Source organism: Bos indicus, chromosome 22, assembly GCF_029378745.1.
Source record: "Bos indicus isolate NIAB-ARS_2022 breed Sahiwal x Tharparkar chromosome 22, NIAB-ARS_B.indTharparkar_mat_pri_1.0, whole genome shotgun sequence".
Classification (NCBI taxonomy): Eukaryota; Metazoa; Chordata; class Mammalia; order Artiodactyla; family Bovidae; genus Bos; species Bos indicus.
This window is the reverse complement of record NC_091781.1, coordinates 14,024,679-14,052,255: the sequence shown is the minus strand read 5'-3', so window position 1 is coordinate 14,052,255 and position 27,577 is coordinate 14,024,679. Positions and strand designations below refer to the sequence as shown.

General features: G+C 41.9%; 1 protein-coding gene across 11 annotated transcripts in view; it reads left to right on the top strand.

The window, feature by feature from the left end:
- ULK4 (unc-51 like kinase 4) overlaps positions 1-27,577 on the top strand; it is a 521,313-nt gene that overhangs the window by 211,798 nt on the left and 281,938 nt on the right. For all 11 annotated transcript variants that reach the window (XR_011562944.1, XM_070776132.1, XM_070776127.1 and 8 more), the window contains one exon: positions 20,425-20,473. Coding sequence is in view for 10 of the 11 variants with exons in the window: in XM_070776132.1 (XP_070632233.1) it covers positions 20,425-20,473 (49 nt within the window). In the remaining variant the exon portion in view is untranslated. The remainder of the gene's footprint in view (positions 1-20,424; positions 20,474-27,577) is intronic.

The following is a 27,577-nucleotide window of genomic DNA, read 5'->3' as shown; positions in this document are numbered from 1 at the left end:
CTAAATAAAGTCTCTTGATATGATCAGTGTACCTTCTAAAGTCTGAGAGAATCAGTCCCTTGATAATTTGGGGCAAGATTTAGCCTCACATTTCTACTGTCGCGTTTGTACTCTCTTCTGATGATTTCCCTCGTCGATGGACCATTTTAGAATTAACAGCGAACTTAGGCTGCACGCTTCTGGTTGTTGTTAATCTACTCTGGACGAAGCCAGGCGTTGTCTCTGATTCCGTCGCATACACCTGTAGCTGTCAGTCAACTCTGTAGAACAAAGTGATGCCCCTCCAAATGGAATGTAACTTGAGGCACAAAACAGACTCCTAATTCAGTTCTCTTGTCTCCACACCAAACTCTCTCTCATGTCAAGCCTTCTGATTTTATTTGATGACAGTTATTGGTCAGAATGTATTAGAGTGTTTGCTGTACAGACGGGGCCTTTGTCGTATAATTGAAGAGCACAAGAGCTGCCAGACTAAACAGTGGTCTGGGTTTCCAATAATGTTCTGTGACTTCCTTGGCATGTTTTTATCACCATCTCAAACATGTGTTATTACTTAGCAGTCTATACCACAGTAGATTACAGAGGAAACAAACCCATGCAGTGAAGGGGACTAACACTGGTTCTTTAAGGAGATAAATGCCTTGTACCCTCAGAGCACAGTTTCTGTGTGTGCATCTCTCTCCTCTGCTTGGACTCATAAAACCTGCTTAAGCTAGCTGTTTACAGAGTCAACATAATGGTCAGCTTTTAGGGACAGATATCATCAGGTATCTCGAAATTCTAAAGAAGGGTGGGCCCAAAGGGCAAATGGACGAAGAACTTGAAAAGGCCATTTCTAACAATAAACGTCAAAAAGAGTTGCGCTCATTAGTAATCAAAGAAAATTCCACCACAATAATAAAAACATCACGTTGATAGAGTTTTTTAAAAATGTTAATAGCCCCTGTTCACAGACTAGTGAAACATGGACTGTCAAAAACTGGGTACATCTTTTGTGGCAGGCAAACTCCCAGTATGTGTTAAACCTTAAGTATAGCCTTTGATTCCACTCCTAGGAATTCCTCCTAACAGAAAATAGTAAGAGAGACACACAAATTCTTACATATAAGAATGTCCATTAAAGCATGATTTAAAACAGCAGCAACACTAATAGTAAAGACAGTTGGTATCTATTTTGACAGAGAGCTTTCCATGTACCAGACAGTGCTGGGTGCTTCACAGGCACAGCCTTATTTGCTTCTCAGCATCAGGAAGGGAAGCAGGCGGTGGTATCACTTGGGAGAAAAGTAATGTTTGCGGTTTCACACTTTCCTGGGAGCGCAGAGCTAGGAGGATTGAATGAGAAGTTGAACTCATTTGACACAATCCCTTAACCACATTTTCCCCCCTAATGAATACTACCAAAAAGTGGAAAACAGGGGTCCATCAATAGAGGAATTCTAACAAGTAGGTTAGAAGAATATACAATAGAATATTGCTCAGCTATTAAAAAGAATGAAATAATGCCATTTGCAGTAACATGGATGGACCTAGAGATCAATATGGGGCTTCCCCGGTGGCTCAGTGGTAAAGAATCCACCTGCCAATGCAGGAGATGCAGGTTTGCTCCCTGGGTCAGGAAGATCTGCTGGAGGAGGAAATGGCAACCCACTCCAGTATTCTTGCCTGGGAAATCCCGTGGACAGAGGAACCTGGCGGGCTACAGTACATGGGATTGCGAAGAGTTGGACATGACTGAGCAACTAAACAACAGCAACAGAGAAGATCATATGCCGGGGTCCAGCCCCGGTGGATCCAGGGAATTCAAAGCGGGGACGGCGTTGGCGAGATCAGGAAACAACTGCTTAATTAAACTAAGGATATAAAGAGTGGTGAAATAAGGATAGCTCAGTGAAGAAATTCAGTGAAGAAAAGAGGCTGAATAAAATTCCAAAGCAGGGAATTTACGTCACCTACGAAGGCTGCAGGCGTCCTCCCATTCTCCCGAAGGAGAGGAGACACTAAGGCCTCCCTGGTCAGATCTTAGAAGCCCAGGCAAAATTAGTAGGCTTGACGAGCTTCCCCGCCTCAGAGGAAAAATTCAGCCAGAAGGTGAAAGAAAGAACGACATGGGGAGACCACATTTCGGTGAACAAAAGGACGTACTTCCCAAAGTAGTTTTATACCTTAAGTTGTGCATAGAGGATCATGGGGGAAGAGGTAGAGTCATGCAAGGACAGCAGTTCCTGATCCTAATCGAAGCCAGGCTTTCAAACTTATCATATGCAAAAGTTTAGGTGATTTACATCATCTTCTGGCCAGGAGGCCTGTTAACATTTTAAGAAACTTAGTTTTTTCTAAAGGTGATTATTCTAAAGTCAGGCGCCAGTCTCCAAAAAGCATTGGATAAAGTTACATTCCTATAGGGCAAAGGTGAGGTGGGCTCAATAAAGAAAAAAATTAACTCAAGGGTCCAAGGTTATAAACATTGTACATTTCTATACACCAATTATATCAATCAATACACTGCCAGGGACACAGCAGGTAAGGGATATGGAGACTTAGCAGCAAACATTGGCCCAACAAGTGAAAAACCCTTCACCAATACAATTTCTAATCAATCTTTTAACTACTCAAAGGAATTTGTATTTAGACAGTTTAGAACATCTCCTGCCTCTCACAGTTGGGAGGCTCTGAACAATCACATGTGGCCGGAAAAACCTATTCAGGCAGGCTAGAGGATTTCCAAAGGAATTTGTAGGTTGAAACACTGTCACACCCAGGAATTATTAACTGGAGCTGTAAGCTAACTCTTTTTTCAGAGAGAGGTAGTGGGGGACAGCCCCCTGTAAAGTCAGAGGTGTAGGTGAAAGCACAAAGCAGAAAGTAGGCAGACTCTGGTTTTGAGGGTAGATGCTCGAGAATTTCCAGGGAGACTCCTGAGGCTCCGGGAGTTGGTGATGAACAGGGAGTCCTGGCGTGCTGTGAATCATGGGGTTGCAAAGAGTCAGACACGACTGAGCGACTGATCTGATCTGATCCTGAGGCTCGATCCCGCCTTTGTGTATGCCGAGCCTCCTCCCTCATGACCTTTGCCACAGGTGGAGTTCCTCAGGCCAGCTCCCGGCAATCATACTAAGTAAGCCAGACAGAGAAATATTGTATGATATCACTTACATGTGAAATCTAAAAAACTGATTCAGATTAACTTACTTACGAAACAGAAAGAAACCCACAGGCATAGAAAAAACTTACGGTTACCAAAGGGGAAAGGATGAAGGATAAATTAAGAGTTTGGGATTTATAAAAACACACAATTTTATGTAAAATAGATAACCAGCAAGGACCTACTGTGTAGCATAGGGAACTATCCTCAGTATTTTGTAATAACCTGTAAGGGAAAAGAGTCTAAAAAGAATATATGTATGTATATATATGTATGTATGTATGTATATATATATAACTGAGTCATTTTGCTATACACCGGAAATTAACACAACATTGTAAATCAACTGTCAGTTCAGCTCAGTCGCTCAATCGTGTCCGACTCTTTGCAACCCCATGAATTGCAGCACGCCAGGCCTCCCTGTCCATCACTGACTCCCGGAGTTCACTCAAACTCACGTCCATCGAGTCCGTGATGCGATCCAGCCATCTCACCCTCTGTCGTCCCCTTCTCCTCCTACCCACAACCCCTCCCAGCATCAGAGTCTTTTCCAATGAGTCAACTTTTCGAGTGAGGTGGCCAAAGCACTGGAGTTTCAGCTTTAGCATCATTCCTTCCAAAGAAATCCCAGGGCTGATCTCCTTCAGGATGGACTGGTTGGATCTCCTTGCAGTCCAAGGGACTCTCAAGAGTCTTCCCCAACACCACAGTTCAAAAGCATCAATTCTTCGATGCTCAGCTTTCTTCACAGTCCAACTCTCACATCCATACATGACTATTCATAGCCTTGACCTTTGTTGGCAAAGTAACGTCTCTGCTTTTGAATATGCTATCTAGGTTGGTCATAACTTTTCTTCCAAGGAGTAAGCATCTTTTAATTTCATGGCTGCAGTCACCATCTGCCGTGATTTTGGAGCCCCCCAAAATAAAGTCTGACACTGTTTCCACTGTTTCCCCATCTATTTCCCAGGAAGTGATGGGACCGGATGCCATGATCTTCGTTTTCTGAATGTTGAGCTTTAAGCCAACTTTTTCACTCTCCACTTTCACTTTCATCAAGAGGCTTTTAAGTTCCACTTCACTTTCTGCCATAAGGGTGGTGTCATCTGCATATCTGAGGTTATTGATATTTCTCCCGGCAATCTTGATTACAGCTTGTGCTTCTTCCAGCCCAGCGTTTCTCATGATGTACTCTGCATATAAGTTAAATAAGCAGAGTGACAATATACAGCCTTGACCATATACAGCCTTTTCCTATTTGGAACCGGTCTGTTGTTCCATGTCCAGTTCTAACTGTTGCTTCCTGACCTGCATACAGATTTCTTGAGAGGCAGGTCAGGTGGTCTAGTATTCCCATCTCTTTCAGAATTTTCCAAAGTTTATTGTGATCCACACAGTCAAAGGCTTTGGCATAGTCAATAAAGAAGAAATAGATGTTTTTCTGGAACTCTCTTTTTCAATGATCCAGCAGATGTTGGCAATTTCGTCTCTGGTTCCTCTGCCTTTTCTAAAACCAGCTTGAACATCTGGAAGTTCACAGTTCACGTGTTGCTGAAGCCAGGCTTGGAGAATTTTGAGCATTACTTTACTAGCATGTGAGATGAGTGCAATTGTGCAGTAGTTTGAACATTCTTTGGCATTGCCTTTCTTTGGGATCGGAATGAAAACTGACCTTTTCCAGTCCTGTTGCCACTGCTGAGTTTTCCAAATTTGCTGGCATATTGAGTGCAGCACTTTTATAGCATCATCTTTCAGGATTTTGAAATAGCTCAACTGGAATTCCATCACCTCCACTAGCTTTGCTCGTAGTGATGCTTTCTAAGGGCCACTTGACTTCACATCCCTATGGACGTGAGTTTGAGTGAACTCCTGGAGTTGGTGATGGACAGGGAGGCCTGGCGTGCTGCAATTCATGGGGTCGCAAAGATTCAGACACGACTGACGACTGAACTGAACTGAACTGAACTGACTTCACATTCCAGGATGTCTGGCTCTAGGTAAGTGATCACTCCATTGTGATTATCTTGGTCGTGAAGCTCTTTTTTGTACAGTTCTTCTGTGTATTCTTGCCACCTTTTCTTAATATCTTCTGCTTTTGTTAGGTCCATATCATTTCTGTCCTTTATCGAGCCCATCTTTGCATGAAATATTCCCTTGGTATCTCTAATTTTCTTGAAGAGATCTCTAGTCTTTCCCATTCTGTTGTTTTCCTGTTTCTTTGCATTGATCGCTGAGGAAGGCTTTCTTATCTCTTCTTGCTATTCTTTGGAACTCTGCATTCAGATGCTTATATCTTTCCTTTTCTCCTTTGTTTTTGCTTGTCTTCTTTTCACAGCTATTTGTAAGGCCTCCCCAGACAGCCATTTTGCTTTTTTGCATTTCTTTTCCACTGTACTTCAATTAAAAAGGAAAAAGTTGACTCTAATAACAAACAAAAAAGAAAGGTATGTATATATGAGAACTAATATTTAATTGAACATGTGATGACATGGGAAATGTTTTTAATACTTAAAAAAACCCAATGTATGTAGTATGACTTGACTTTTTCTCTTACCCTGTATTATGATGTAATACACCTAATGGTTTGTAAGAATAGGCAGATTCCATTTCTAATCCCAGATCCATCCTTGGCTTTGTGAATGACTGTGGGCAGACTGTTTCACTAGCTTAAGTGTCAATGTTTTCTTCTGTAAAATGGAGTCAGCTATGGTTATTAGATATCAAACCAGCCATGGCTGTCCAAGCAACACAAAGAACATGCACAAGAAATGGTAACTATTATTTTAAAGATGAAGTTGGTCCCATGTCTTATATGAATCCAAAAACAAGGAAATAATACATTAAAACTTATTAATGATTTTCTTATAGTGCTAACATTAGAATATTTTATTTGTAATGCTTTGCTATTCTCCCTAGTAGAACATTCAATGAATATGTTTTATGCCTCTGTATTTATATATTTTATGGAAATAATTTAATATGAATAGCTATAATTATTAAGGCTCTTGGTCATTTTGTATAATCAAGAAAAAGCATACAGTTCTTAAGTACATAGACACAGACTGGTGGTTCTATACAATATGAGTGACAATCTATAACCCATCTTACAGTTTTTGTGGTCTTACAGTTTTTGTGGTCAGCAGGATAGCCTTTGGTTCAGTGGTTTTAAATTCTCTCTATTTTCATCTGTTAGCACCGGTATCATGGATTGATCTTCAAAGTAGCTCCTGAAATGAGCTTGGGGATCCTAAAATTACTCAGTGTAATCAAAGTACAACTTATAGGAACTGAGACTGAACTGAAAATCTGAACACCAAGAAGATGAAGCTATTCTTTTTGACTCTTTTCCATTTCACTCCCTTTGACGTCCTTACTTCCTACATCTGGTGAACTTTCAAGACTTCCAGATTTTCTTTTTTTTTGCCAGCTCTTTACTTATTGACATATTGGTGTTCCCTGGGTGTCTGTCCTCACTCTTTCCAAATTTAACTCATCTTCTTGTCCAGACTAGCCTTTCCCTGAAACATCGTCTTAATATTATATCTTAGAGCAGCTGAAAATCATGAACTCTGAAATTAATTAGCTGTGTACCTTGCATAAGGTTCAATTCTAATGTCCTCCTCTGTACGGTTACTCATGCCCATCTCAAAGTGAGGATTAAGTAAGAAGTGAAGCCCTAAGCTCAGTGAGTTGTTGTATAGGAGCTTCTGCAGATGCGATTCCTTGCTGTGATGTTTGTTGTTCTTGTGGCGGTCATGGCGGTGGCCCCCAGGACAAATGAAGTACTGGAGTCATTCTGAACTTCTTTCTTCTTCTCTCTCTCTCTCCTGCATCAGATAGATTTTCTTTTCTTTTTTTAAAAAAATATTTATTTCTGAGTCTTTATTGTGACATGGGGAGTCTCGTTTCCCGATTAGGGATCAAACCTGAACCCCCTGCATTGGGAGCATGGAGTCTTAGCCCCTGGACCACCAGGGAATCCCCTGTATTTGACAGATTTTCAGGTCATGTTGATACAGCCTTGTTAATCTTCTCCTGTTTACTCCTGCTTTGGTTCTTATCACCTCTTGCGAGTCATCACTGGCAGCTAACTGCTCTTCCTGTTACCAGTTCTTTTTGTGCTCCGCCCATCCTCTCGCTGTAGCCTGAATGATCATTGTAAAGATGTAAAGCTGGTGATGGCATCCTGTTGCCTAGTCCTTCTCTTAGTGGCACCCAGTCACCCAGAGCAGGGACATGAGCTGACTCATCAAACTTCTGCGAAAGGCCAGATAGTAAGCATTTTAGGCATCACCCACCATGTGGTCTCTGCTGCAGCCACTCAGCTGTCACTGTAGTGTAAAGGCTGCTGCAGACAGGGTATAAAGGGATGAGCACGGCTGTGTTCCAATAAAACGTTATGGGAGTTGAAATTTGAATTTCATGCAGTTGTCATATGTCATAAAATCTTCTTCTGATTTTTTTCCACCCATTTCAAAACCTGACAAGTAATCGTAGCTCGTGGGCCACACAGATACTGGCAGGTGGCAGGGTTTGGTCTGCAGGCTGAAGTTTACCAAATAAGTTAAGCTCACCAGCACAGATAACAAGATCTGCAGTCAGCCCTGGTTTAGACCTCCAGCCTGATCTTGCGCTGCCTTCTCTTTACTTCTTCCACTTATGCGGTAAACTTGCCTTTTCTGTGTCCTTAAGGAGCCATCCTGTTTTTGCTTTCTCTAATGCTATTCCCTTTGCCCAGGGCACAGCTCATTCTTGTCTGTCCTGTCTCCCCTTCTGCTCCATCCTTCATTCACTGTTGATCAATAACCTACTCCTCTTTCAGAGTTCAGCTGAAGCAGTCCTTACTCTGTGCAGTGCGGATACTGATCTAAGCTGCCGAGGTTTGTGTCTCAGCCCCACTTCTTGTCACTCGACCATTTCTTTGTGTCTTAGTTTCTCATTTTTTTAAAAAAAGGATTTAGTCAACACCATCATCCCTATGGTTTCTCTTTGTTAGAATCCACTGAGCTAGCACATGGGCAGCACTGGATATCATAGTTATTGAGCCGTCCACAATTACTCTGCACCTCAGATAGACGAGACGATTTCTCTGATCCCTTCTGTACCCTTTATAGCCATCTCTCATAGCACTTCTAACACTTGACGTAGCTCTTAGTGTGTTGTATTCAGTAATGATAGGCACTCAGTAATGTTTGTTGAGTGAGAGCAAGAAAAGGGAGAAATCTTAGCCTGACTTCAAGTAGATTCGAAAAAGATCTCTTGTTACTGAGTAACAGGACAAAAAGGAGCCATAGAAAATAAGCAGGTTTATGAAATTGAAAATAAAATTTAAAATATCTCATCTACAATTGGTGTTTTTAAAAAAATATTCATTTATTTGACTGCACCAGGTCTTAGTTTCCACACACGGAATCTTGCATGTGGCATGAGCGGTCTAATTTCCTGACCAGGGATCAAACCCAGGTCCCCTGCGTTGGGAGCACAGAGTCTTAGCTACTGGGCCACCAGGGAAGTCCCTGCAAGTGCTACTTTTAGTGTTGAGCTCATGTCCGTAAGAGGAAAGAAATGCTGTCCACATAACATACAGTCTAGTGATTCTGTTAGGAACTTGTGTCCCAGCCTGACCTCCTACTGACTGCGTTTCTTTCTGTTCATTGTATTTGCCAGTTTGGTGCAAGGATGAACAGGCTTCTTAGCCGTAGCTTCAATATATGTGGAGCTGTGGGACCAATACAGAACTGTGTCTTGAGGAGAGTGCCAAGGATGCAGTGAATTATTAGATCAAGAAGGCCAGCTGCAGAGCCACGGAGTTCAGAAAGAAAGAGGGTGAGGGCTCAGGACCCAGCACAGGAAGCGCGGGGCTGTGTGGGGAGGCGGGGCCGAAGCCCTTGGCTGGTTAACAAGAGCATCATCGCCTGTGTAGGGACGGTTCCTGTAAGGCCACAGACGAAACGGGACTATGGCTAGAATTAGGAGAAGTTAGAGATGTCTTGTCAGTCATTCCATACACTGCATGGAGAGCCTCTGGACTGCTGCTTTTCCTTTTCACCTTTCGTACTATCTGTTATTGAAGCGTTCTGTGCCTAGATTCATTCAACAGGTGTGGATTTTCACAGGGCTGTATTGGGCATCTATTGAGATAATAGAAAAGCATTTTGCCAACTTGCTAATGTAGTGTTCTTCTTTTTCCACCTAAAATCTCCTTTCTGTTGGAAAACATTTGCTTTTTTACATAACCAAAGTGTCTCTTAACTGAACTTTGTGTCTTTCTCATGCTATTTTAGGCAATGGGAGATTTTGGTACTTCAGAGGCACATTCTGGTATGGCTCGTGTGCTCATTTAATTCTCACACTTTCTCAGCAAATGAAGCAGTCGGCTTTATAACTTGGATTAAATTGTTTTTATATTGTATATGTTTTGGGATTGCTGGGGTGCAGATTTCTTCTGGGAAGAAGTGTGATGCCTGTTCCATGGAGGATTGTGTAGATCTTTGTAAAATGACCAAGTCTGAAATTCTCTGTTGTAAAGCTGCTAAAATCTTAACCCTGCCTTTTTGGGTTGCTGGGGAAATAAGTCTTTATATGTGTCCTTTTATTGGGAAGGCTTCTGCAGTTCTCTGTAAGGCAATTAGCAAGCATTGCAAGCAAGGGCAAACATTTCAAGGAGAAACATCATAAATTTTCTTGCTTTCAAGATAGACATAATATTAAGCCATAACTAAATATTATGAAACCATTTCCTTTTGAAGGTGATTCACTGAACTGATAATTTGAAATTCAGCTAATGTTAGAGACTTTTTATTTAAAATGACTGTTGTTGGCCTACTTAGCTGGTAAATTATGTAAGCCATAAGAAACAAAAAAAGCTTTGTTTGTAGTCTTGTGCTCAGTTGTGAACAAATATGAAATCTAAAACTCGTACCCAGTGTTGTTGGAAAGCTAACCAATGTCCAGCATCTATTTTGAGGTTTGTACACAAGTTGGTCAGAAGCAGCTTATTCAAAGAACCAAATCTGAATTATATTTTTTTAAAAAAAGGAGGTGGGGTAAGATGGAACTGAGGTGGAGGCAAGGTCAGGTCTGTAATGGGCAGAATTCTAAGATAAGCTTCAAGGCTCCAAACCCATCTTCTCCCAGTTATTCAGTTAAAAGACTAATTTATTGCTGCTGTGAGGGGATATTGCAGATGTCATTAAGGTCCCAAACTAGTTGACCTTAAAATACGGAGATCATTTCTGGTGGACCTGACTAATCATATGAGCCATTTAAATCTGACCTAGAGGTCAGAGACATATCAGTTAGAGAAATCTGAAGCTTGAGAAGGATTTTACATGGAGGAGATTCCCCATTGCTGGTTTTAGAGATGGAAGGGGCCACATGACAAGAAATGAGAATGGCCTCAGGAACCTGAGAGGGATCCCTGGCTGATGGCCAACAAGGAAATAGGGACTTGGGTCCTACAACTGCAAGGAACTGAATTCTGTCAGTAGTAAGATTGAAATTGGACCCCTTCTACCCTCCAATTGAGAACTTAACCCAGTTGGCATCTTGATTCTAGACCTTTGATACCCTGAGTAGATAACCCAGCCATGCTGAACTAGACTTCTGACCTACAGACCTTTGAGCTAGTCAGTAGGTGTGTTTTAAGCCATGAATTTTATGGTAATATGTTATGCACCAACTGACAGCTAATCCGAGGCCTCAGTCATGTCTCCGTTGCATCACTGCAGTAGCGTATTAACTGGTCTGTTTGGTTCTGCATTGGTGTTACTCAAATTATCTGGTGAAGAAACAGGTTTTGAAATTTCAGCATGCTGCAGCCCCACACCACACCCATGGCAGACTGTGTTTTATAAAGATGGCTGCACAAGCATCTCCTCCTCCAGATGGCTCTAGTTCCCTCCACCTGAATCTGGGCTGGACTTTTAACCTCTTACTGTTTTCAAGTGATGCTCTATGTTCCAAGGTTCAGCTACAAAAGGTCATGCAGTTTCAGCCTGGTTCTCTCGGAAGGCTCCTGCTTGGCACTCAGCTGCCACGCTGTGAGAGGCAATGCCACGTGGACAGGGCAGTACTGGGTGATCCAGTCAACAGAATTAACAGCCTTCCTTGAGTCATCCCAGCCCAGATACCAGACATGTGAATAGAGAAGCCTTCGGATAATTACAGTCTCTAAGCTGGTCTACTCAACCCCAGCCTTTGTGTCTCCCCAGCTGAGGCCTCAAACACTGGGGACAAAGATAGGTCATCCCCAGTGTGCCCTGTCCAGATTTCACCACCCACAGAAGCCATGGACGTGACAAAGTAGTCATTGCTTTCTGATGCTGCATTTGGGGTTGGTTTGTTCAGCAGCAGCAGATAGCTGGAATAAACATTTTTCTAAAATGCCATGAAAGTGAAATTAAAAAAAAACCAACCCAGAATATGAGCAGAAATCAAATGGTGTCAGTTCTATGCTACTCTGTTGGTCTAAGCACTTTTCAAACCTGCCAAGATGCAAAAAGAGAGGACACAGACCCCACTTTTAAGAGAGAGGAGACTTGAAGACTTCAGGAGCCATTAAAAAAGAAAAGCCTTTACATTTTGAGATAAATTTAGCCTTGTGGAAAAGTTACAAAAATGTTACAGAAGATGTCCATATATCCTTCACCCGGCCTCCCCTAGTGGTAACATCTTATGGAGCCATAGTACAACTTTCAAGACCAGGAAATGAGCATTGATAGTCTGTTGTTCAGTTGCTCAGGCATGTCCGACTCTTTGCAACCCCATGGACTGCAGCATGCCAGGCTTCTCTGTCCTTCACCATCTCTGGAGCTTGCTCATACTTAATGTCCATTGAGTCGGTGATTAAATTGTTTTAATTTAATCCAACCATCGTGTCCTCTGTCGTCCCCTTCTCCTTCTGCCTTCAGTCTTTCCCAGCAGCAGGGTCTTTTAAATGAGTTGGCTCTTCGCATCAGGGGCCAAGTTTTGGAGCTTCAGCTTCAGTCCTTCCAGTGAATATTCAGGGTTGATTTCCTTTAGGATTGACTGGTTTGATCTCCTTGTAGTCCAAGGGACTCTCAAGAGTGTTCTCCAACACCACAGCTCAAAAACATCAGTTCTTCAGTACTCAACCTTCCTTGTTGTCCAACCCTCACATCCATACATGACTATTGGAAAAGCTACTGGAAAAACCAGTAGGTTTTTTTTTTTTTTTTTACTATACTTTGACTATACGGACCTTTGTTGGCAAAGTGATGTCTCTGCTTTTTAATACACTGTCTAGGTTTGTCACAGCTTTTCTTCCAAGGAGAAACATCTTTCACTGTCAGCTAATCTGCAGATTTTACTCTGGTTTTGCCAGTTTTCCCAGTACTGTCCTTTCTGTGGTCCCAGGTCCAATCTAGGACCCCACACTGCATTTAGTTTTGACTTCTTCTTAGTCTGCTGCAATCTGGGGCAGTTCTCACCCTTCTGTTGTCTTTTTAAAAAAGATTTTTTTGTTTGTTTGTTTTAATTGTAGGATAATCACAACATTCTAATGGTTTTTACCATACATCAGTATGAATCGGCCATAGGTATGCTTTTGTCCTCTCCCTCCTGAACCCCCCTCCCATCTCCCTCCCTACCCTGTCACTTCTGGTTGTCCCAGAGCACTGCCCTCCGTTATACATCAGACGTGCACTGGTTATCTGTTTTACTGTGAAGAGGAACTAAAAAGCCTCTTGATGAAAGTGAAAGAGGAGAGTGAAAAAAAATGGCTTAAAGCTCAACATTCAGAAAACGAAGATCATGGCATCTGGTCTCATCACTTCATGGGAAATAGATGGGGAAACAGTGGAAACAGTGTCAGACTTTATTTTTTGGGGCTCCAAAATCACTGCAGATGGTGACTGCAGCCATGAAATTAAAAGACGCTTACTCCTTGGAAGGAAAGTTATGACCAACCTAGATAGCATATTGAAAAGCAGAGACATTACTTTGTCAACAAAGGTCCATCTAGTCAAGGCTATGGTTTTTCCACTGGTCATGTATGGATGTGAGAGTTGGACTGTGAAGAAAGCTGAGCACTGAAGAATTGATGCTTTTGAACTGTGGTGTTGGAGAAGACTCTTGAGAGTCCCTTGGACTGTAAGGAGATCCAACCAGTCCATCCTAAAGCAGATTAGTCCTGGGTGTTCTTTGGAAGGAATGATGCTAAAGCTGAAACTCCAGTACTTGGCCACCTCATGGGAAGAGTTGACTCATTGGAAAAGACTCTGATGCTGGGAGGGGTTGGGGGTAGGAGGATAAGGGGACGATAGAGGATGAGATGGCTGGATGGCATCATGGACTTGATGGACGTGAGTTTGAGTGAACTCCGGGAGTTGGTGATGGACAGGGAGGCCTGGCTTGCTGCGATTCATGGGGTTGCAAAGAGTCGGACATGACTGAGTAACTGAACTGAACTGAGTCCATTTCTTTCAATGCTATTCTCTCAAATCATCCCATTGTCTCCTTCACACAGATGTATAGAGCAGACCTTCTGTTGTCTTTCATGACTAACACTTTCGACATATATGAGTGGTTATTTTGTAAGATGCCTCTCACATTTGCTTGAATTTTTCATGGTTAGATTAGTGTTGTGCATTTTTCACAAGCATACCCCAGAAGTGAGGCTGTGCCTTCCTTGATGCATGATACCAGGGTGTATATGACGTTGGTATGTCTGACTCCTGGTGATGTGAATGTGCTCCCTGGGGAAGGTGGTTTCTGCCAGGATGCCCCACTGTAAGCGTCTCATGGACAGGTCCTGTGATGCAGATGTTGTTTGTCATCATGTGCTGGTGGGGCCATGTTTTGAAACTGCCATAAAGTTTAAATTTATCATCAGGTCTAACATAAAAATGTAATCTTTCCAGTTTCTGTCACTATATTGTCATAGATCTGTGGCTGTTGGCAGGCTGGCTCTGGCCTGCAGACCATTCTTTGAGGAGCGATGTTCTAGCTTGCACTCCTTCACCAGTTCCTTTTTCCTGTTACTGTCAGATTGGAGTTTTAATAACAAATCCAACTGTGTCCTTCAGCTTAAAATCCGTTGGAGGCTTCCCATCCTTTCAGGGTGAAAGCCACACTTGCAAGCATGACAGTTATGTTGTTTCTTTACTGATTAGCCTTCTCTGATTCTCTTCACCACCATCTCCAGGTAAGCACACCAGTCTCCACACACTGTAACTGGCCACTCCCCTGTCTTTCAAGGCTCATGATCACCTGCTTTCAGTCGTCTGGGCTCCTCACTAAGTTCTCCCCATGTCTAGTCACCTGTACCCTGTGCATGTATCTCTGATGGAAGTTGAGTTTTGTTTTCTTGTTTGGTTATGTATCTGTCAAGCTGTTTACAATGTTTTCATCGAGATATAGTTGATTTACGATGTTGTGTTGCAGGTGTACAGCAAAGTGACTCAGTTTTACATATAGTCAATTCTTTTAAGATTCTTTTCCCACATAGGTCAGTACAGAGTACTGAGTATAGTTCCCTGTGCCGTACAGTAGTTCCTTGTTATCTATTTTATATGTAGTTGTGTGTATATGTCGATCCCAATTCCCAATTTACCCTCCCATTCCCCCCGTTAACCATAAGATTGTTTTCTACATCTGTAACTCAATTTCTGTTTTGTAAATAAGTGCATTTGTACCATTCTTGCAGATTCCACATTTAAGTGCTATTATACGATATCTGTTTGTCAGATATTTGTCAAGCCATTTGACTTGACTGAGCTTGAAGGCCTTGATTTTGAGCTGTAAGATTAGCTCATGACAAGGGTTCAAAAGTGTTAATCATAACCTGACATAGTATCCAGGAAGAAGAAACGTCCCCAGTACTAAGAGCTTTATGACTAGACAGATTCCAGAACTGCAGAGACGGCGGAGAAGCCTTTGGGGAGGACATTGTTCCTGAAGGGTGGGATTGACTGGTGAGGACTGTGGCTGTAGGCTCATGGCCCTTCTTCACGTGTGCTGTCCCCACCCTGGGAGCAAATTAAAGCCTTCAAGTGAGGAAGCGAACTCAAGACAGTGTAACTCGATGGATAGACCCCCATGCTTCTGTAGACATGTTGTATCACTTTTGGAGGCCACTTTTCTCACCTGTATAACTGAGCAAAAAGCAGGTGGAGATCCTCTGCCTGCTTTTTTTCTTTAAAAAAGAAAAAAAAAAAGAAAAGCTTTTTTTTTTTTTTTTTTTTAACAAAAAGCTAATAATAGTTTGAAATTCAACCCAACCTACTGCTGTATCTCTCTGAACAGAACTAGAGTGATCTCCCTGTACCAGTTTTCCCTACCTTAGTTGCCCCTAGTCTTTTGTATCTAAATATTGCTAGTTTATATTTAGCCCTCTTTTCAAAGTATATGAAAAGTAATTGTGCCAGAAAATAGAGAAAACCAAGGCCACCTTGACTCCATAGGTCACTCAATAACTTTACCTCAAAAGCCATTGTTTTTTCTTACATCAAAAGTGTTGACCTATTATTTAAAGTATGAATCCTTTTGGTTATCATTTAGCTTGGTTTGTGATAAAATTTTCTTGTAAATTTGTGCTTATGGCTTCCATAGTTAGATCTCAACCAAGTATTTTTCAGAATTTAAATATATGGTATTTTAAATGAGTCACCAAACATCAGTAAATACTTTAAAATTTTTATTGATACATAATTTATCAATTAATAAAATAATTCATTAATTAAAAATTAAAACATTTTCCCAACACCAATGGCAACATTTGCTTTAAGAACAGGGGGGAGTTAGAATTCCAAATAATATAGCCTAAAGATTTTCACAAGTTCATTTAAAATTTTCTAATGCAAACAGTACCTGTTTTGTTAATAACATGAACCACAGATATACAAAAATCCCAGTGAATCTCCTGAAACAAACTTTGTAAGGAAAATTCTTTCATCATACACACTCTTATCATTAATTACACCATTAGGGGAAAAATATCCCCTCCCCTAACCTCCCCCCGCCCCCCCCGCCAAAAAAAAACAAAAAACAAAAAACCCAGCGTAAAGTAGTCCCAGGAATGGAATTTAGAAATGGCAGTATATTCAACTTAATCATCTGGAATTACTTAAACACAGTGTGCTTAGATGGCTAACATAAAGAAAGAAAAGTTTACTACAGTTAATAACTTCACAATCCTTTGAAGATGTGGGATAATTTCAAAAATATCTCTACTTTGTTTTTGGTTTAGAAAATTCAGATAAATCTTGCCCTTCCTGTCCTCAGGCTGTCCATAAGCCATAGCATTTTCATTCTTTTCAATTTTAGGAAATAACAGACTCATGTAGTAAAATGATCCTGGTCATTTAAATCATGGGGGTCAACCACAACAGAGCCCCCAAATAAAGTCGCCTTTTGCATCATGATTTTCCAAAGTCTAGTATAATGATTTAAGACTTTCTGCCTGAATAATTCCCTGAGAATCAGCCACATCCGTATTGTTCAGAGGTAAGCCTCATCCTCCCTGGTCTACAGAGGCCCGAGCCCTGGGGCTGCTCCCCGGAATACCAAGTCAGAGGAGGAGCAGTCCATTATTCAGAGCACATAAAGGGTTTGGTCATTTGAGAACTGAGCTACTAATTGGACCAGTGGTGATATGAAAGGAGATGCGTTAAGTAAGCAGACCCAGTTTTTAAAATCGAAATTTAAGAACATATTAAAAACTAAGGTCTCTGAAGCAGCCTGGAATCTGTGGATTTCAGATGTTTTTTATACAACTCACAATAAAACAAACTGTATTTTAGGTCACTACCCAGCCCACATATAAGTGAAATAAAAATGCCACAGAAACAATAGTATGTGTGATACCTTTAGATATCTGTTTTATTATTTTAAATGTAAGAAAATGCTAGTCAGTACTCATCGCCCACTTATCGGTCCCTTCCCACAGTCTGGAAAACTGATGCATTTTAGATAGTTGTAAGTGTTTGCAGCCATCCCTGTCCCGTACCTGTTTTAGCATTCTTTTGGGATTACATGTGAGGTTAGTTCATGGGTCACAGAAAATGTCATAGAAAAAAAATTTATTTTCACTAAAAGTGATTTTTTTTTAACCTTGAGTTCGCTTTTAATTTTCCAGATGTGGCTCTAAATGATGTGTTAGTCAGATCAAAGAACAAAATTGTTCTGGTTGATTGTGTTCAGAAGAATGTAAGGATCGAACTGTTAGAACTTTAAAAGAGTCTTAAGAGGTAGTGGAGATCAGCCTGCTTGTTATGCAGAGACTTGGAGATGAACTAGTTTCAATTTTTAAGATTGAATTAAGGTCATTTGTGTAGTCATAGGACAGTAGTGGCAAAGAACCTGCCTGCTAATGCAGGAGATACAAGAGACAGGAATTTGATCGCTGGGTCTGGAAGATCCCCTGGAGGAGAGCATGGAAACCCACTCCAGTATTCTTGCCTGGCGAATACCATGGACAGAGGAGCCTGGAGGGCTATATAGGGTCTCAAAGAGTCGGACACGACTGAAGCAACGCAGCATGCACACATGTTGGTAATAGAAGGTATTTTAAAATACCATCATAAAAAGTCTGGCATTGTGAGTGTCTGCTTCTGGATCTGAATGTTAGAGTAGGGCTGTGATGCAGGGAGCTGTCCCTCCTTGGTACCACTGAGGAAGCAGTGGTACCTGTGTCCCTGTGACATTTTTGGCTTTTGGTTGCTAGGGCAACCAAACTCAGAAATGTATGTGCCTGGCTCTTTTAGGCCTGGGCCTGATAAGAGTATATATCACGAAAATTTCAGAAGACCAATTTAGGAAATGGTGAGGTTAATATCTAGGAAACAAGGAAGAGGAATAAGGATGTGTTGACCTAAAGTTGCATTTGGTCCTGAGTTTGTGCATTTCCTGTCCTACCCACTCATGGTATAAGGAGGTCCATCTTCATTCCTGAGCCTGCAGTTGCCCAGAAAAGTGAGAGAATGTCAATGTATTTAATCAGATCAGATCAGATCAGATCAGTCGCTCAGTCGTGTCCCCATGAATTTTTGTGACCCCATGAATCGCAGCACGCCAGGCCTCCCTGTCCATCACCATCTCCCGGAGTTCACCCTGACTCAACGTCCATCGAGTCAGTAATGCCATCCAGCCATCTCATCCTCTGTCGTCCCCTTCTCCTCCTACCCCCAATCCCTCCCAGCATCAGAGTCTTTTCCAATGAGTCAACTCTTCGAGTGAGGTGGCCAAAGTACTGGAGTTTCAGCTTTAGCATCATTCCTTCCAAAGAAATCCCAGGGCTGATCTCCTTCAGAATGGACTGGTTGGATCTCCTTGCAGTCCAAGGGACTCTCAACAGTCTTCTCCAACACCACACTTCAAAAGCATCAATTCTTCGGCGCTCAGCCTTCTTTACAGTCCAACTCTCACATCCATACATGACCACTGGAAAAACCATAGCCTTGACTAGACGAACCTTTGTTGGCAAAGTAATGTCTCTGCTTTTGAATATGCTATCTAGGTTGGTCATAACTTTCCTTCCGAGGAGTAAGCGTCTTTTAATTTCATGGCTGCAGTCACCATCTGCAGTGATTTTGGAGCCCAGAAAAATAAAGTCGGACACTGTTTCCACTGTTTCCCCATCTATTTCCCATGAAGTGATGGGACCGGATGCCATGATCTTCGTTTTCTGAATGTTGAGCTTTAAGCCAACTTTTTCATTCTCCTCTTTCACTTTCATCAAGAGGCTTTTGAGTTCCTCTTCACTTTCTGCCATAAGGGTGGTGTTATCTGCATATCTGAGGTTATTGATATTTCTCCCGGCAATCTTGATTCCAGCTTGTGCTTCTTCCAGCCCAGCATTTCTCATGATGTACTCTGCATATAAGTTAAATAAGCAGGGTGACAATATACAGCCTTGACGTACTCCTTTTCCTATTTGGAACCAGTCTGTTGTTCCATGTCCAGTTCTAACTCTTGCTTCCTGACCTGCATACAAATTCTCAAGAGGCAGGTCAGGTGGTCTGGTATTCCTATCTCTTTCAGAATTTTCCATAGTTTATTGTGATCCACACAGTCAAACTTTGCCCCTCTGATCTATCGAGACTATAGAAAATAATCACGTTTATTTTTGCTAGATACTGAGCTAGAGCTTTCTAAGTGTGTCTGTCTTTGGGGATTCACCCTGTAGCTCGCTTTTCCTTAACAGATATTTGTAAAACAGTGTGATTTTTTTTTTTTTTTGCTAGTCTCATAGGCTTTTCTTTTATCAATGTAGTATTATAGACAAACAAGCTCCAGGGAGGCCAGATGATAAATTCCCTTTCTATCCACCTGACATCCTCTGTGAAATAGACAAACAGCCCATACCTACAGCGAAAGGAATATGCTTGTCTTAAGCTCTGTGGTTTATCCTACAAAGTAAATTCTAGTCAAGTTAAGGAATTTTATTTTCTTTTCAAACTGAAGGAGGATCAACAAATTATAGTTTATGGGCCTAATATGGGAAACTGCCCGTTTTTGTAAATAAAATTTTATTGGAACACAGCCATGCTTATTAATTTATAGATTATTTATACCTACCTTTATACTATTGTGACAGAGGTAATTGTTGCTATAGAGACTGTGTGGCCTGCGAAGCCTAGAATATTTACTATTTGGCCCTTTACAGAGAAAGTTCTCTGACCCTTGGACTAAAGGAATATTTAGAGATTGAAGTATTGTTCTTAAAAAACTATCCCTTTTGAATAAAGGCTATTTTCCCTTAAATTGCTTGGAGAAAGTCTTCTGTTACAAATAGATAACAGCTTATAACTAGGTTTGATGAAAGTGCCTAGAAGCTATTGTGTGATTGGTGTCTACTGTTTTTAAAGTTAAAGATCATTAAACATCACTGTACATTAAATCATTAATGTTGAGAAAACAACTAATGAGGTATATAGGAAAGATTACAGTGTGGCAAACTTATAATTTAACTACATGAAGGATAGGTTACATTATTTCAGCTGGCATTGCCTATTTTGATAGTCTTTGTAATAATTGTGAATTTTTAATACATTTTTTTACATTTATATATATATCTGTTTGAGGTTTTGCCTGCTGCAGATCAGTGAGGCAAAGCTAATAGTCATTCGAAAAGAAGCCTCCCATTTCTTGCGTTTAGAGGTAATTCAGTGTATTAAAATGAGTATTTAATCATACTATTCCTCAGTCACAGAATTTCAGCAGTAAAGCATGGGGCTGCAGTGCTCCATATCAGGGCAGCAGTTTAAATAATTTTAAAAATCATTATTAATAAATTATCTTTGCATTTTTTTTAACAGACTTGTAGAAGACAGCAAACTGATCCCACGCATTTTTGAAGTAATTCTGGTAAGAGAAGAAATGTTTGTCTGAAATTCAAGTGACAAATTTAAACATTTTTAAAGTTTTGGGCACGTTGTTTGGTTGGGTGGCCTGCACAGCAGGATTGTATTTCCATGGTGTCACTTAACCTTATTGGGCCTCAGTTTCCTTGTCTGAGCTCTTGTCTAGCTCTGAGGATTGTACAGGGATATTGTTTAATGATCTGCCATCTTTCTGGAAATCCTTTACATTTTATTTCTATTAAGTTAAAAATTACATTATCTACTATAGAAAGATATATGTAGAAGTATGCTGGGAAGGATGAAGGCAGGAGGAGAAGGGGATGACAGAGGATGAGATGGTTGGATAGCATCACTGACTCAATGAACACGAGTTTGAGCAAGCTCCAGGCAATGGTGAAGAACAGGGGAGCCTGGCGTGCTGCAGTCCGTGGGGTTGCAAAGAGTCGGACATTAGTTAGAGACTGAACAACAACAAAATATACAAAGAATACTGTATCTGAGGTTGGTTTGTGGATGAAAGGGCAGAATGATAATCACTGTGCTTCAGTCTTCATGTTCTCATGTTCAGCTTGAAGCTCTCTGACTTTGTCATCACTGAGTCAGGTCAACAGTTTGATGCCTATGGGCAGGAAGTTGTCCTCTTCAGAATGTAGAGTAGCTTAGCTTCTGTACACCATTCCCCGCCCTCCCCGCATCCCCCCCTATTCATAGAACGCAGCTTAGTTGAAAACCGCCAGTTAAAGAAAACCTTTCCTCTCTGGTTATTCTGTGTAGAGAATAAAACGGGATGTAGGGCTGGCTTTTCTCCTTCTGCTAAATCTCTGTTTATACTAAGCTTAAATCTGAGAATTACACTGAAAACCGAGTTGGTACTTACAGCAAGGGAGTGCCCTTAGACAAAGAAATGTTCTCTTGTATCTGGGTGGGTTGTCCCCCTTTACCAAAAACTTTCCCTCCGTGGCTAACTGTCAGTGCAAGCAACAAAGGAGGGGACCCATCCCTAGTTAGATCAGCGGAACCTGACTCGGTCATCCATAGAGCAATAGCTTGTATTGTCAGATAACCCTACACATGGAAAATTAGCTCTCTTTAATCATCTTAAAATATTAATCTGCATGTTACTTTTGCTCTGATAGGGCTGTATGGTGAAAACATTTTTCTTGGCCACAGATCGCCCTTGGAGGAGAGCTTTGGGCTTTGCTGAACTATTTGAGTTAGGTGGGGAATAGACGTGGGCAAGGGTAGTATTCCCAAAGCATGCTCAGGTGACACCAAGATGACCCAGAGCTGCCATCCTAAGAGGATTGAACCACTTCCAGTGGTCAAAGGGGATTTTAAAGTGTCAGGAGAAGATAATGGCAACCTCCTTCAAAAGGTCCCGTGCCCGCACTGCCGCACTCTGTGCCCCTGACCCTGTAGCAAGCCACCACTGACCCACACCTCTGCCGGAGATTCCTGGACACTCACAGGCAAGTCTAGGTCAGTCTCTTGTGGGTATGCAAATTAGATGCAAAGCAGCATGCAGATGAAGGCTGTGTTTTTTGGTACTCCACTTGGGTCCTAAGCCCAGCAGAGCCATGCTCCCAATCCTCTGGCCCTGCTTCATGACGGGGCCTGAGAGCTGCACCCAGAGGGGCAGATCTGGACCGTGGGAGCTACAGTTATACAAGGCAGTTCGCCAGCTGGGTCAGGCACTTGGAGGGGCCAAGGGTTGCTGGGAAAGAAGGGGCAGTGAAGGTGGTCCAGGCCCAGGGCGTCCTCCACTCCACTTCATCCCCGCATGATACCAAAGGGCCTCTGTCCTCGTTATAGCCATCAGGGAAGGGATCAGTGTGGTGGCTCCCCTACGTTCCCCGGTTTTGTCTGCAAGGGAAACATACTTGCTCGGTGGCTTTCCTCTCTCTCCTGGTCTCAACAGAGCCCAAGAACATAGCCAGAGGAACCGTGAGAATCTGCCCCGAGTCTGCAGGCGTTGCTCTAGTGCCCACTTGTTTCGCTTCTAGCAGAGCAACCTTTGGGCATTCAGGAGAAGAAATAGAGAAAATAGAGAAACAGATGTCTAGTGGGGATTGTTAAGCTTCGCCCGGCAGTATATGCATCTCCCACCTTCCGCAGGACATACATCACTTTCTAATTTGTTGTGGAGTTGGATTTGTGTTTGCAGGGCCATGGGTGCTGTAATGCTGGGTTCAGCCACATGGTTGGGCAGGGGGCAGGAGCCAAAGCTGTCCACTCTCAGCCACATCTGGCTTGTGCTTGAAAAGAGACTTGGTGTTGCAGACACAGAGAGCTGGAGCTTGATCAGACCTGAAACTCTTGGTGTTACTCACCCCCTTGCTGTGCCCAGGGGACTTCTGACCTGCTAAGATCACTATAGCTCCTTATGACTGATAGAAAGTTCTCATCCCAGCCTTTGGCACTCATCTCAAGGTCTGAAATCCCACATGTGGAAAATTCTCCCTTGTGGCTTACCAACCCCTGCCCCCTTCCCCCCAATAACATGCTGAATCTTTGTATCACAGGCAACTAGCAAGTCTTCATATTGTGCAAGTGTTTAATTGACCAGTGCCACCATTTAAGCCCTTGTCATTGGGTTGTAGCTGTCCCAGGGAGTGGGTGGAGTTTACACACACTCTCCAGGTCAGCATTCCAGCTGGTCACGTGCTGTGTGACTTCAGAGGCATTTTTAGGTGAGACTGTTTCTCCAGATGGAACAGCTCCATACTCGCGTTTCTTGTAGGCTCTTATTTTTTTTTAAATGTATTTTAAATGTATTTAAAAGTGTATTTAAAAAAAATGTAAAGAAAAAACAGTTGGAAATCACTTTTTTGGGGACAGGACTTTTGATGTCCTTGAAGAATATTCTCTAATCCTTGTTCTGTTTTTGTCTTTCTTGAGTTGAATAATCTGAACTTTTTTCTCTGTATAAATACATTTTTAATCGATGCAGTGTCTTTTTTAGCAGTTATCCTATGAACTACTGCCTTGTCCTTTCTAAATTTTTGTCACTGAGCTAGACATAATAGAGTGTTTTATTGATTCTGTGCTGCACTTTTTTTTTTTTTTTAATTTTAACATTTCTGAAACTGGACTGTACTTCCCAAACCAGTGACATTTAACAGTTGCCTTCAGCCAGGTGACCTGGTTGTCCTTGCCTTATCCGATACATTTCAGTTTTTCCTTTTCTTTTTATTAGTGCCCAAGAATAATATGTTATTAAAAATATGTCTAAGTTTAAAAGAACTCTTTCAATAAAAATAAAATGAAAATTCTTTAGTAGTAAGAAATGATGCCATAGTTTATTTAATTGGCAGCAATTTTCTTCTGTAGTGCTTGATAAAATAATGGTGCATCTTAGAACTGACAGATTCCTAGATTCAAGGAAACACAGCGTATACTTTAGTTGGTTTGGTTTCTAAGTTCAAGGGCCTAGGTGGTGTCTGGTGTATATATAACAGCTTCTCGTGGTGGTTTGATCAGAACAAAACATAATGAAAAGATTGTACTGAGACCCCTTGGCTACTGCTTGTGTCTTCTGGCCACTCATTAAAAAATAAAGCAGCATTTGACCTGTTCGGCTGGTGGTCCACCGTGATCTCTTGATGATTTTTTTCTTTACTCTCAGCCCATAACTGTTTTCCATCTTTGGTTTGAAGTACCTAAAGCCTGATAATGGAGTTTATAACTTCCTTCTTGAGTTTCCCATATGATGTGCCCTTTTACCCATGATGTAAGACATCCTGTCTGAGATGTTTTCCTTTAAGAAAGCAAAACGGTCTCATCTGGTGGGCAGGGATTGTAGTCGGCGTCTGTGTCTTTCCTGCAGGCCTAGAGGAAGGTGAAGATGAAGGCAGCAGAATTCTGCATGTGTTGTACTGTTTGGTAGGAGCTTTACCGAGAGAGAAAGACAGTACTGTGATTTCCAGGGAAGGGAGTGATGGGCTCTGCTCCATGTAGGGAAAGGAGTCTCACAGAAGTAACCTTTTAACGGGGTTGTTGTGAGGAGAAGGGCCTTGCAGCTAGGGTATGGTGAGTACTGAAATGTGCCTACACCAGTGCTGTGGAGAGATGGTAGGGAGTGAGTACTTTGGGACCAGATCCTGCGGGTCTTTATACTGTGGTTCTTTCTTATTTGTTGGCTTTGCAAATAATTTATACTCTTCAAAATCAAGATCCTCTAAACAAAGTAGTGGTTACCAGTGCAGAGAGGGAAGGGAGGAAGGGGCAATACAGGAGTTAGAGGACTAAGAGTATAATTATGTATAAAGTAAGCTACAAGGCTATATTGTACATGGGGAATATAGCCAGCATTTTATAATAACCATTAATGTAGTGTAATCTTTAAAAGATGTGAGTCAATATATTCTGCACCTGTAACATATATTATTGTACATAAACTATACTTCCACTTAAAAATTAAAAAGTCAGGATCCTCTACTTAAACAAAATCTTTTTGAGCCCCTTTGCAGCCGGGCAGCATGCAGTGAGGACGCGGACTGCTTGGCCAGGGGGTTCTGTTGGGAGGAGAATCAGGCTTAGGGTCATGAACTTATATTGTAAACTTGAAACAGGTCGAAAGCTGAATTTTGGGAGCTGCCTGCAGTTTCCATCAGGGAGGCTTTTGAGATCAGCCAGAGGGACTCTGGGAAGGAAGCTTAAAAGACAGAACTGGTCTCAGAGGTCTGATCTAAGGGCCCAGAAGTTGTAGCATCACATTCAGGCCAGAGAGCAGGCAGGATATTTTTAATCCTGGGTTCCACCTGCAAGTGTCCCCAGTCTTGGCAGGCCAAGTGGTAGATAGAGCCAAGTAGCTGATGGCTTACAAAAAGGAGCTGCCACAGCAGCTGGGTGCTGCTTCCCTGGCAGGGCCCACTTGCGTGAGATGCTGCATTTCCCCTGACAGCACAAGGCCAGTGCTGGACAGAGCAGAGGCTCAGGCAGCCTGCCCTGAATTAAGCCAGACTCCCATACACAGGCTGCAGGGTCTGAGCCACTTAGGCAGTCTGGATCTGCTTAATAAATGGGGACTCCTGGGGAAAGTCAGTCACAGGAGAGCCTGATGGCTTGGATTTTGAGTGTCGAGTTGCTGGATGAGCAGGATGGAAAGCCTTTTCCCTTTCTCCTTCTTTCCTCGTTTTTCTTTCCTCATTGGAAAGTGTTCCAGAGAGTAAACGTTGTGTTTAAATGAGTCTTAAGTATGAATTTGGATGGATCAGCCTTTGGATTTTGTTATAACTCTGGTCTCTCCTCATTTTATTTCAGTGGTTTTTTCTTTTGGCCTACTTCCGTAAATCATTTTAATGCCAAGTAATATGAGCAACCTGTATTTTATTGGAAAAAATCTATATTCATAGCAGATTTTCCAATATGTGCCAAAATATCACTGTCATGATATTTTATGTCTATTCCAGAGCAAACAATTAAAGAGCAATTTCATTGGCAAATGTTAACAATAAAAATGGGATTAGCAATACACTAGTTTGACAATTATATTGTTTTAGCAGTTCTCAATGATAGCAGTTGAAGCAAGCTTGAATAAATCTTCCAAGTCAATGGTACCTTTAGGAAAGAATCTCTTTGTGGACTTTTGGTGCTGCATTGCTTTAGTCCTGTTTAACCCCCAGTGGATGCCTGAAAACACAGGGTGCTATCAAACCCTGCATGCGTGTGTGCTAAGTCTCTTCAGTCATGTCCAACTCTTTGCGACACTATGGACCGTAGCCCACCAGGCTCCTCTATCCATATCATTCCCCAGGCAAGAATACTGGCGTAGGTTGCCGTTCCCTTCTCCAGGGGGTCTTCCCAACCCAGGGATCGGACCACATCTCTTAAGTCTCCTGCATTGGCAGGCGGGTTCTTTACCACCAGAACCACCTGGAAAGCCCTGTGGACCTTTGGAGCATAAAGGATTTAATCACTGAGATACTAAGGTAGTACACACTGGTAGCCACATCACACTTAAGAAATGTTTCTAATCCCGAGTATTCATCAGACTTTTAAAGTTACTTTGATCTGTTCTAGTTGCAACCCATCTAATGTGAGTTGGTTCTTAGGGTTAAAATGACAAGTTCCTTATAAGCTAAGACTCTGTTTGTGTTCAATATGCCATTGATAAGCTTCTGCTATGCAGTTGAGCATGAATTTCTAAAACAGGAAACATGGTTTGATTCCAATTTCAAAATGCTTGACCTAGGAAAGTACTTTAAAAGTTACACAAAGAGTACTTACTGGATGCAGGGGGTGAATCTGATTCTTCAACCTACATGGATGCCAGTTGGGGATTGTGTGGATTGTAGGATGGACTGATAACCAATTCATGTTGTATATGAAGATGAGTTTATACACCGCTAACATACTGCCGTTAAAGTGTGTACTTTGAAGTGTTTTATTTGGTGGGGATTGGGAAGGAGGTGGGTTGGCACAGATCTGTTCTTAGTAGCTTGTGTCATAAATGTATATTTGCAGGATAACTCTTTCAGGCAGAGGTGCAATGTATTGATACTGGCTTGAATGAAGTGAATTTGTTCACATAGCAACTGAACCAGTGGCTTTGATCTGATCAATACCATGTTACCTAGTTAGCTGAATAAATGGGTTGAAACTTAGTAAAATAAACCTATCAATAACTTGGGTAAAGCATGATTGGTTTCTGCATAATCAGCCCACTTGGGCTTTGAAAGAATATGGACTTTATTAAGTTAAAAGCTACAAGCTATACTCATTGAAAAAAATGCTGAAATAAGGCTTAGGATACCTTTGGCCAATCTCAGGGCACATAGTGAGAGTGTCACGTAGGGCTTCTCCCAGGCCACCGGGATCTTGAGTTTTATCATCATCCTTCTTGTTTCTCGGGCTTCCCTGGTGTCTCAGACTGTAAAGAATCTGCCTGCAATGGAGGAGACCTGGGTTCGATCCCTGGGTTGGGAAGATCCCCTGGAAGGAGGGCATGGCCACCCACTCCAGTATTCTTGCCTGGAGAATCCCCAAGGACAGAGGAGTCTGGCGGGCCACAGTCCATGGGGTCCCAAAGAGTTGGACACAGCTGAGCGACCAAGCACAAACACATTCTTGTTTCTAGTTCTGCTCCAATTCCTGGGCTTCACACTGA